Source organism: Silurus meridionalis, chromosome 8, assembly GCF_014805685.1.
Source record: "Silurus meridionalis isolate SWU-2019-XX chromosome 8, ASM1480568v1, whole genome shotgun sequence".
NCBI classification, from domain to species: domain Eukaryota; kingdom Metazoa; phylum Chordata; class Actinopteri; order Siluriformes; family Siluridae; genus Silurus; species Silurus meridionalis.
The window spans coordinates 1583226-1594429 of NC_060891.1; the positions used below are offsets into that span (position 1 = coordinate 1583226).

The 11204-nt window shown below is 40.4% G+C and overlaps 1 protein-coding gene and 1 long non-coding RNA gene across 2 annotated transcripts; one reads left to right on the forward strand and one right to left on the reverse strand.

The window, feature by feature from the left end:
- Positions 1-930: 930 nt before the first annotated feature.
- Positions 931-3988, reverse strand: LOC124390527. The gene is made up of 3 exons (XR_006926755.1): positions 3285-3988; positions 2524-2635; positions 931-1064 (listed from the first exon to the last, which is right to left on the reverse strand). It is a non-coding gene; the product is annotated as an uncharacterized LOC124390527 (long non-coding RNA).
- Positions 3989-4151: 163 nt separating this feature from the next.
- On the forward strand, positions 4152-10195 carry dio2 (iodothyronine deiodinase 2). The gene is made up of 2 exons (XM_046856526.1): positions 4152-4625; positions 8132-10195. The coding sequence occupies exons 1-2, from the start codon at positions 4398-4400 to the stop codon at positions 8681-8683; spliced, it is 780 nt and encodes a 259-aa protein (XP_046712482.1). The 5' UTR covers positions 4152-4397; the 3' UTR covers positions 8684-10195.
- Positions 10196-11204: the final 1009 nt, after the last annotated feature.

An 11204-nucleotide genomic window follows, 5' to 3' on the forward strand; every position in this document is an offset into this window, starting at 1 on the left:
TGGTGAGGGAAGACATGCAGGCAGTTGGTTTGAAAGAGACAGATGTAGAGGACAGAGTAGTATGGAGACAGATGATCCGCTGTGGCGACCCCTAATGGGAGCAGCCGAAAGAAGAAGAAGAACATGCACTTATTTTTAATTTGCAGTTTTTTATTTTCCCACTTTTTTTTCACATGATGAATTAATTTGACATATTCTTCACATATCTCTAAAAGGATGAAATATATCAAATACAAATTATAACATTTGGCAGATTCCTCTTATCCAAAATGACTTACATTTATGTCAAATATCCCACTGAGCAGGTGAGGGTTAGGGGCCTTGCTTAAGTACCCAGAAGTGGCAGCTGGGTGGTGTTGGGATTTAAACGCATGACCTTCCAATAAGACGTCCAACAACTTAAACACTGAGCTACCACTTCCTTATAGCAAGGACTGCAATACATATCATTCAATTTAAGTAAAAAAAGTAAACATGACCATTTCCCAGAATGCATTGCAGCTAAACTCACCTCAGCTAGTTAGTGATCTCAGATGGCAAGTGTGATGGACTTGATGTTGGTATTTCCATGACTAAAGTTCTGGATGATGATCTGTTTGAGTGGAATCTAGAGATGAGACGAGAAACCTGGAGAGATTTTAAAAGCATCAGGTATTTTAGGTATGAATAATATATATATATATATATGATAATGAATAGATGAATATTCTAATAGAAGTGCGAATACTGTAAACAGTTACACTAGTCTAAAATTTAAATAAAAGCAGTTTTAAAATGTTGGCTTATGTATATATTACAACACGCTGATATAAAGTAGCATGTAAACAAGAAAAAAATAAATATGCGACTCATTCAGGGTGGAATATTTTTTTTCTTTCAATGTTGCAATTAATTAAAATTAAGATTATTGATGCTGATGCTTGAACTCGCCTCATGTCTCCTGTTCTGTGGCAACATTGTGTGTCACTGCAGCACATCATCAGCATTCGATTCGGTCCAAAAACACATTTCAGAATATTTCAGGATTACACACTGACCTCTGGGCATTTTTTACACAAAAACAGCTGGAGAGTAAAGAGAATGAACATTTTGTTGTAAAATAGCAAATACATTTTATTATATAATAAAGGTGTATATAATATTAACTTATTATAATATTATTTGTATTATGAATTAATTTTACACTTCATCCCAATACATTCTGATGATTGTTTTTTATGTACCTTTTTTTGCATTTCTGGACTCTGTATTTCTGCCATAAACTCAACATCTTGGTATTTATATATAAGATTTTTTACTTATTTTACTTGTTTAAAGAATCATGTAAAATGTAACCCAAAATGAAGAACTCTCACTAATTCTACTCACAACAGTTCTAAATAATTAGTGATTACTGTAGGTCAGAGGTCATGTGCCCCTGCGTCAGCGCTATTGCATAGCCCACTGCCCCAGAAACTTCATCCGAACCAATCAACATCCACAGCACAAGGATTCCTTTGTCCTGTATTCATTTGCATCTCAAACGTAAATATCGCTCTCTCCTCATATGTACAGTGCTTATCTGGGATGTGACATATAAACACGTCGGCTTTAGATCTCGGTCCAAATGAAAACATGGAGGATAGTAGGGGTGGAAAGTCATATGAAAATATGTTTTGCTTATATCTCAGTGACTCCCAGATGACTCGTGCTGTAACAATAGCAGGATTGATGAGCGGGTGGACATCGGCCGAAGCACTCGCTTTTTCACCTCTATTGTGTGTCCAGCTGTTTGGTCGTCTGTGCGTGCGTGTGTGTGTGTGTGTGTGCGTGTGTGTGTGTGTGTGCGTGTGTGTGTGTGTGTGTGTGCACGCTCATTGGGTCAGCAGGTTTATCATGCCAAATGACACATTATTAATCCCAGCTCACTCTTTAAATAAGGCGTTTAGGGGGAAATTCAACGTCACAGCTGCATGAGATTTCGATTCTCCTTCCTCTTTAATCAGGCATTACTTTTCCTGGCATATTTCAAATATTTTAAACTGCAATTGAAGCCAAGAGATGAGTCGTGTGATGAAGTGGAGTTCCTGAAACCACTTGATTCCTTTTTCTTCCAACAGCACACACTGGAGGGTTTTGATTCTCCTCACACACAAAATGCACACATTTTTAGGAGGTTCTGGTTATTGCTTACACTGTTATATCTATAAACAGCCAATGTCACTTGTTCTCTTTTGATGTAAATAATATTGTAAAAAAAAAAAAAAAACATACCACAAACCTCCTATGTCCTGAAATCGTCCGAAAATTTACGCCTTCACCTCTGACTGTTACAGAACAAAGCAAAGACACTGGAGACTCCTTCCATACGTTAATAAACATCTCCTTACACAAACACGTCTCTGTAATCAGTTTATCCGGGACATCTGCCCTACATGTCTCTGTGAATGAGCTCTTGCTATAATAAGTCTATAAATAAAATGCAGTAATATAAATCTCCAGATATGTCCTTCAGTCCCAGACTTGTAAAGAAAAGAGTCTTACTGTCTGCTCTTCTGACTCTGTGGAAAATGAGAGTGTGATTCATCCGTAAAGGCATTGGATTGATTCCTCTTCTGAAACGCTTCAGCAGTGTTTGTCCACATCATTCTGAGGTCTGGAGATAACGTGGTAGAGGAACATAAAATTATCTTACACACTGCTTAACACAGCATGGGAAAATGCAAATGACAGACAGACAGACAGACAGACAGACAGACAGACAGACAGACAGACAGACAGACAGACAGACAGATAGATAGATAGATAGATAGATAGATAGATATATAAGGAAATTAGTGAAGCAATTAGTAATTCAACAGATGAATGGTGTATGAATAGTATGATGGATGGATGGATGGATGGATACATAAATCATTCATTCATTCATTCTTTCGTTTACGCATTAATTCATTCATTCATTGATTCATTTACTCATTCATTCGCTCATTTATCCTGGTCAGGGCCATGGTGAATCTGAAACTTATCCAGGGTGTGAGGTGAGAATATACCCCATAACCACCATGCACACACACGCACGCACGCACACACATACACACGTGGGGGGCAATTTAGCAGCCAGAATATTGAGCAGCGCATATAGTGAAGTGGAAGGAAACCTGAATACTGTAGACACGAGAACTTCAGTATCAGACAGTAATCCAAACTTTCAACACTGAAAGCCATACAGTATGTATAGTTAAAGATATACTGTTTGTAATTTAGATATATATTGAATTGTGTACTGCCTACCTAATAATACTCACCTAATACCAGGGCAAATCTACACGTGCTGCCAGTCAGGTGTTTAATTGAGCTCTGGCTCGTGCTGACTTCCGGTCCTGGGAGCGCACGAGAGCGTTCAAGTGTGTCGTCACATTCTGAAGCCTTGATCAATCATTGGAAGGGTTTTTAATGTATTTATGCACATCATCTTCGAGGGAAAATTGTGGTCCGAAAAAATCTTGAATGATCGTAATCGGCGTTTGGTGAAATCAAATCGTAAAAAAACAACAGTAGATCTCAAAGCCATGTTTGATAGTGAAAGTGAGAGCATTTCCACGTGCACAGCGTGAAGGGAACTCAAGGGATTGGGACTAAACTGCTGTGTAGTGTTAATAAAACCACTTATCAGTGAAGGTAATTGCAAAAAAAAAAAAAAAAAGCTAGGGAGCATAAAGACTGGACTCTGGAGCAATAAAGGAATTTTTCTTCCCTGGTGGCACGAGCATATTCCAAGATAACAATGCCATGATTCATCGGTCTCGAATTGTGAAAAAGTGGTTCAGGGAGCATGAGACATCATTTTCACACATGGATTGGCCACCACAGAGTCCAGACCTTAACCCCAACCCCAGTGAGAAGAGCATCAGTCCGACTGTCCCATCATCAATACTAGATGTTGGTGAAAAATTACTGCAACTCTGGACAGGAATAAATGTTGTGACATTGCACAGAGAGAGAGTGTGTGTGTGTGTGTGTGTGTGTGTGTGTGTGAGAACAAAGTGCGCGTGGGACCGAGGCATTTTCCCTCTTTCATTCTCTTTTTTTGTGCTTTCGGGGCAAAATTATAAAAAAAAAAAAGGCAAAAGAAAAAAAAAAAAAAAAGTGGGCAGGGAGTGCTCGAGGTTCGGCCCCGTGGCTCGTGCGCTGTGCGCTCTGACGCGCGCGCGCTCTCTGATCGTCTGTCTCTTTAGTGGTGGAGAACCTGGGAAACATCCTTCCATCCATCCAAGCATCTATCAACCCTCAGGGTTTTGCATTTGCAAGGAGGCCCAAAGAAGAGATTGAGAAACAAACAAACAAACAAAAACCCAAAAAACAAAGATGCGTCTCGCGCGGTGAGGACTCGGTACGGGTCACCTGTTGCTGGAGAAAGCATGGGGGTGCTGAGCGCGGACCTGCGGGTCACCCTGCAGATTTTGCCCGGCTTTTTCTCCAACTGCCTCTTCTTCGTGCTCTACGACTCGGTGGTGCTCGTGAAGCGCGTCGTCTCACTCGTGAGCCTGTCGTGCGGCGGCGGCGGAGGCGCGTGGCAGCAGCGCATGCTTACCTCGGCCGGCGTGCGCTCCATCTGGAATAGCTTTCTGTTGGATGCCTATAAGCAGGTGAGCAAGCAAGCAAGTGCGTGCAACGCTAAACTTCTGGATTTCACCCTTTATGCAATTAGTACTGCTCTGAAAATGTGTGCAAAAAAAGTTTCAGTGCACATTGTCAGAATATCCGAGCACTGAGAAAGATCTGGCAAATAATCCAGCATGCATACTGTATATACACCTGCATAAACAACTCTTTAAGCCCAGGAAGTGGTTTAGAAAGTTCAGGCATTTCAATGCAGACTGTACATAATTTTCCGGAGATTCAGCTTCATCTCATGAAACTTTAACAATCATCAGATACACACTAATCCGGCATGGCAACATCAACCTTTATCCAAATCGTAAAGAAGTTGTCTTTATGATGTCTATTTAGCAAATATGCAGTAGGAGATACATCAGGAAGACACGATCCTGAATCCTTTCTTTTCCCTGAGAAAGCATTCTAGAAAGTTTCAGAAGTTTTAGACACACTGGAAATAACCTGTTTCAACATTCATTTATGATTATGGAGATGGAAACAGCAAATATTCCAATAGGTACACAACAATTCATGATGCTACCAACCTTCTGGGTTTGTTTTTCTATTTTATGCAACAACAAAACTTTTGTTTGCATGATGCCTTCAGAAGAAATGAAATTGACAGATTATATAGTATTAAAGCTCCCATAAGGTGCAGTAAAGAGCACTCAATGAAACAAAGTCAATATTTAACATTTCTTAACTCTCGACCTTTAAAATGCATCAGAAGTTTCAGGTACACTTTGGGCATCACTTTGTGAAGGAGATTTAACAAGTCATGGCCATCTGGATGCATCCCCCCAATTCTGTCTGTTCTGTCTGTTCTGTCCGTGTTCCACTGCGTCCTGGTTGGTTCGTACAGCAACGTCACAACAATCTAAAAGAAAATGAAACCATCCTGCGTGCGATATTTCTGTGAGTTCGAAGTAAAATCACTCTACACCAACAAGAACCCTAATGATAAAGCAATAGAATTTGATCTTCTATAGCAGGAGCACCGTTCCAGTAGTGATGGTGTTAATGAAATAAAGCTAACAGACTAATCTTCAGTCTTGCATCTGTAGCATGTACATGACTTCTGAAGCACTTTAAAGGCCAACCACAAACACCTTCTCAAGGTGTACGTCTGATACAACCATTTGAGCAGCTGAGAAGAGCTGTTGGGTAACAGTACCACTTAGCATTCCTTGCTGCTTCAGTGGTACCTTCTGGAACTCTGGTTCTCAAACCTGTACCAATTGTCTAAAAGCCGTTATTTATCATCACGCACTTATAGTTACAATTCAATACTTACAAACTCAAAAATTAATGTCAACTGCTGCTTGGAAATTTCCAGATTGAAAAGCTGCAATTTATAGCTAAAATACTACCACACTAAATCTAAATCAATCTGCATCGAACGGGTCTTTCAAGAGTTTTTTTTTCTAAAATAAGTAAAGGAATCCCCCTCTACTCTGTTATTGTTTACATAGAAATGTGAATACAGTGTCTTTATAATAAACACTTTCTACATTGGTGCTTGAAACAAAGCACTCAGGCACCTCTAAAGGTGAACGCATTAAAGTTCCTCGATGTGCGTTCCCACCAAAATATACAGCACTGGTCCTGGCCCTGGTCTGTGATGGAGGTAATGAGCTGTTGTTTAATTGAAAGACATAGCAGTGACTTTGCATTATAATTATGGAGAACATCACCAGTTTGTTGCTGGTGTATTTTAATCACAATGAAAACATGCCTGGGAAAGTGGATTTAGAGTACCTATAGAGCACAAAATTGGCTTTTACAGCAAAGCTCAACATTTTTCTGGATGAAAAGTACAACACGATTACGCTTATGTGTGTTTCACGTAAAGGACAAGAAATATTTGAGCTAGGTCCTCTGTTTTCCTAAATTCAGAACAACACTATACTGGAAACCACTGAACCTTACCCTAAAAAATGAAGCTACCGGATTGTACTTTTCCTCATCGCATGGCATCTTTTGTATCTTTGTTGTGTATCTTTATAGCTCGAAAGAATTTAATTGGACCTTGATACACACTAAACTTTGGAACCATTAGGGCATTCCTGAAAGTAAAACTCCATAACTGCAGTGATCGAGGCAATCAAAACGTACACTTATAACTATTATTACAACTATTATTATTATTATTATTATTGTTTTTTTCAGCATATTTAATGTTACACTGAGGGTTGGTTCAGTTGTACTGTGGATGATTTGCATCAACCAATTTTCTCTACACTTTACATCCTGAAACAATTTAAACTTTCCCTTTCCTCCTATGCATTACAGGAGTTTTCGATATGCTGTATTTGGTAGGCATTTGGTTTGCGTTTTTTGTAAGTAGTACAGAGCATTCCGTTTTATTCCCAGCCAAAGTTAAATCTGTTCAGTAAAAAAGAACGACGAACTTTGATCTCCAGACAGTCAACGAACTCGCAGGACATGGGACGATGGCCTGTCAATTTGTTGTAAAAGTCTGGGTCTCGGAGAATGTTACTTTTTAACCCAGACTCATTGAGCGATTGCCTAACAGACCGTAGTAAAGTTGTACTCGTGCCAAAACGAATGCTTTCAGCATCCTCTGCAGTTAAAGCCTGTCAGGTCATTACTGCGCCAAATTCCCCGGCTGATGAGCCGACGGTGGAAACATTGAGACCGAGCCAGCAAAAAAACAGACATTGGTTTTTAATTCTGATCTTGATCAGGATAAAAGATGTTCGCTAATTTGAGCTTTTCCTCTCCAACATAGCTAGGAATCGAACTGTAACTCTGCTGTGTGACGGTGTTTACCGATAAAGATCTGAGTACTTTGTCACTAGATGCTAGTCGCTAGCTGTCGTCAGTGTAATTTAGTTACTTTGCAGCAACACGTGTCTCGTGTTAGCTTGTAGTGATTGCTACTGTCGTCACTTGGGGCCATGGACCGTCTAGTGTTTTTGTTCTTTAAGAGGGAGACGCTGCAAACGAGTCGCTATATTTAGTTCCGAAAGCTAACCACTTGCAGAATCAATTCTGAAAATGGTGAAAATGGTTGTTTGATTTCAAATCGTTAGGTTCATACTAGTTTTGCTCTCAGCTTAGCGAAGCCATACTAGCTGATCACGTTCAGTGGACTCGCCGATGATCTCTGTTTCATCCTTCTTAATTTTTGCCATCATCATGTCTCTATACTTGTTAATGCGAGCTCATGCAAGACAGAACCTTTAAACCACTGCTTCAGATTTTCTTTCTATTTCTGCATAACTCGAGGGATGCTAACATTGTGAGCAGGGAACTGAAGAAAGGTCGGATACTGCGCACTGAGTCAGTGGTTGGGATTTGTCATTTACAGCGTCGTTGCCAATTTGCAGAGCCGAGGAACCCTTGAACCAAATGTCAATTGCTGCTCCGTTGCTTTGTCTTTTGCAGTTTCACTGAAATTGCAGCTCTGTGTTTTGGGAATAGAAATGTAAAACCATCAGTAGAAAGTTTAAAATTGACTCTGTGCTTGCAGGTGAAATTGGGCGAGATGGCTCCAAACTCAAAAGTGGTGAAGGTTCCTGAGATTTGGAGCAGAGAAAATGGAAAGACTACAGATGAGTGTCACCTATTGGACTTTGAATCGTCTGATCGACCCTTGGTGGTCAACTTCGGCTCAGCCAGCTGACCCCCGTTCGTAAACCAGCTGCCGGTCTTCCGGAGGCTGGTGGAGAACTTCTCGGACGTGGCAGACTTCCTGCTGGTCTACATTGACGAGGCTCACCCGTCTGACGGTTGGGCGGGGCCACCCATGGAACTTTTCCCGTTCGAGGTGAGGAAACACCGCAACATGGAGGATCGTGTGGTGGCGGCGCAGCGGCTAGTCGAGCATTTCTCTCTGCCGCCGCAGTGCCGGTTGGCAGCTGACTGCATGGACAACAACACCAACATGGCATACGGCGTTGCCTACGAAAGGGTGTGCATCGTTCAGAAGAATAAAATCACGTATTTAGGGGGGAAGGGTCCATTTTATTACAACCTGAAAAATGTACAGAACTGGCTCGAACGGAGCTACGGGAAGCGGTAACCTTTGATGAAAGGTGGAATAGTTCTTTTTTTAATAAAGAACAAATAAAGAAGGTGACACTTCTTCACCTCGACTGCCTTCAGTGGCAGCGTGAACTCTCTGGAAGTCATCCGAAATCTCTGAAGATCATCAACGATCATTAATGATCCACATGTTTCCTGGGTGAAATCCAGACCATTCTTTTACAAACAACGAAGACTGAGACTAAACCAAGCATTGCACTTCGACTTTTATACTTTGCAAGCATGTCTCTTGACAAAAAAAACCCTGTGTATGCACTATAAACACCTATAAACACTATCAATAACCAAGCCATTTGCATTAATAGTAGTATTATAGTGTGTAATTCATTTAATGCTAAATAAAATTTGTCGCTTTGCAGAACCAAAGTTGCAGAAGAAAGCACAAGCTCACTGCTTTTAATATACGGAAAAAATATAATTTATTTTCTTTGTCGATGCCGTTTGCTATTTTAAAAATGTTTACGTCCAGTTTTGTTTGTTTATTGTTTTTTTTCCACTTTCGAAGTTGACAATCGCTCTTATTACTCGCAGTTTTAGCCACATTAGCAGCTTCCGCATGCCTGATTTACGCTTTAGCGCATCTGCCCCTGTGGAAGGAAGTCAGTAATGAAGTCTAAACCCGGGCTAAAACCCAAATAAGCTCATTTGTTTGTCAGTTTGTCCCTATTGCTCTATACAGGACGCTTTACTCTAGGCGTTTTTAGAAAACAACACCTTCAACGTTCACCAAACCTTTGAAGAAGGTTTTTATATATATTTTGTGTATTGAAAGATATTTTTGGAAATACACACAGTTTCTGTGAAGGCCATAGATATATCATGAACTTGTTTGTAGACATTATAACACACTCATAAGGCTTTATATGATTTGTTATAATATCCAGGATTTCCTGTTACATGTGAGGATGTTTTTTGTTGATAAAAATGTATATTTACGTATAAATGTTATAGCGTGCCGCCAATGTATTTATGGCCTTCATAGAGAGTGTTACTGATATCTGAATATCATTTTATTTATTTTTAATACGTCATTTTTTTTTTTTTTTGGTCTTCAAAAAGGCACTAATTTAAAAAGGGAATTTGTACGTATTTTAAATTTGTAATGTTTTGGCAAAAGAAGAAAAGAGAAAAACGGTTCTATATTTGATTCGAATTTCCCTCATGGTTTTTGCTTCAACAATGCATTTATGAAAGTAATTATTTATATCCACACACGCGCACACGCACACACCCCTACAGATGCTCATTTGTGTCAAAGACAAAGCGGTGTGGGAATGAAGGCCACTGACGAAAGGATTCAGTGTTCCTGTCTGTGGCTGGATGAAACATCACACCTCTTTGTCCGGACCTGAAATGAGCGTTCCTGTAGATACGCCCAAATCAGCTTTTCCTATATTTTGCTACACTTTGCATTTTTTCCCCGACACATGCTGTTCAACCGGCTGCTTTCTTGCAAATATACAAAAAATAAAGCACAAACTTTCGCTCACGACTTGTGTGTTTGTGTTTTCTTCCCCATTAGATCTGGCAGGCTTTAAAGGAGAGAGCAGGATTGGTTCTGGATGAATGGAGAAACAAGTTCTGGAAGATTCCAGATGCCTTTGAGTGTATGATAGAATCAATGGAAAATACAATCAGCAGAGGAAAAAATGAGAATCGCCTACAACTTAACATGCGATGGGTGGAGGAGGGCATGTGTGCTAGTATGGGTGTGTGTGTGTGTGTGTGTGTGTGTGTGTGTGTGTGTGTGTTATTTTTTTTTCCTTTTTTCCATTAAAACGATATCTGCAGGCGTGCTCCCTGTGATGGGTCTGAACATGTGCGTCTGCAACGGTGCAACGCCAAGTCGCCTGGCTGAACTTTCCACCTCTGAGGCTGCCAAATAACCTAAAGAGTGAAGGCTATAGGGAAAACGTGTCCTGCGGAAATGCAGTGAAACAGAAACCCTAGTTGCGGCCGTGCGTTGTTTATCCGAGCTCAACCGGTGCGCTGGAACAGCCGAGGTTTTTATTCACGGTGTTGTGACACTGCCAACATCACTGAGTGAAGCTGGTAGTCACGGGCTCAAAATAACAGCAGCAGTCCAGGAAAAACCCTTGCGCTCTGTACATTCTGGGAACATAAAGCCACACTGGATAGATTCCTTATATTCTTCTGACCCCCCTGGAGTGAGGAGGGGGAAAACCCGAGTCCGATTTATTTCGCTACAGCACAGACATAAAGCGCTGTAATGGCTGGAGTTTGCCAAAACAGTCTCTATAAATTAAAACAAAATGTTGTTGCAATGTTTAAACGGAGGACATTTTTTTGTCTTAACTTATACAACGCGGTATTTAATTTAGATGGCCGACATCTTCGTAAAACTAAATCATGCGTGCTATCAATATTGTTTATAAATCAGCTTAGCCTCACCCTGAACGCTATAATCATTTCTACTCCACCTTTTTACTGTCATGGAAATCTGCTAGAAAGTCTCCAAACAATAAAAAAGATAAAAA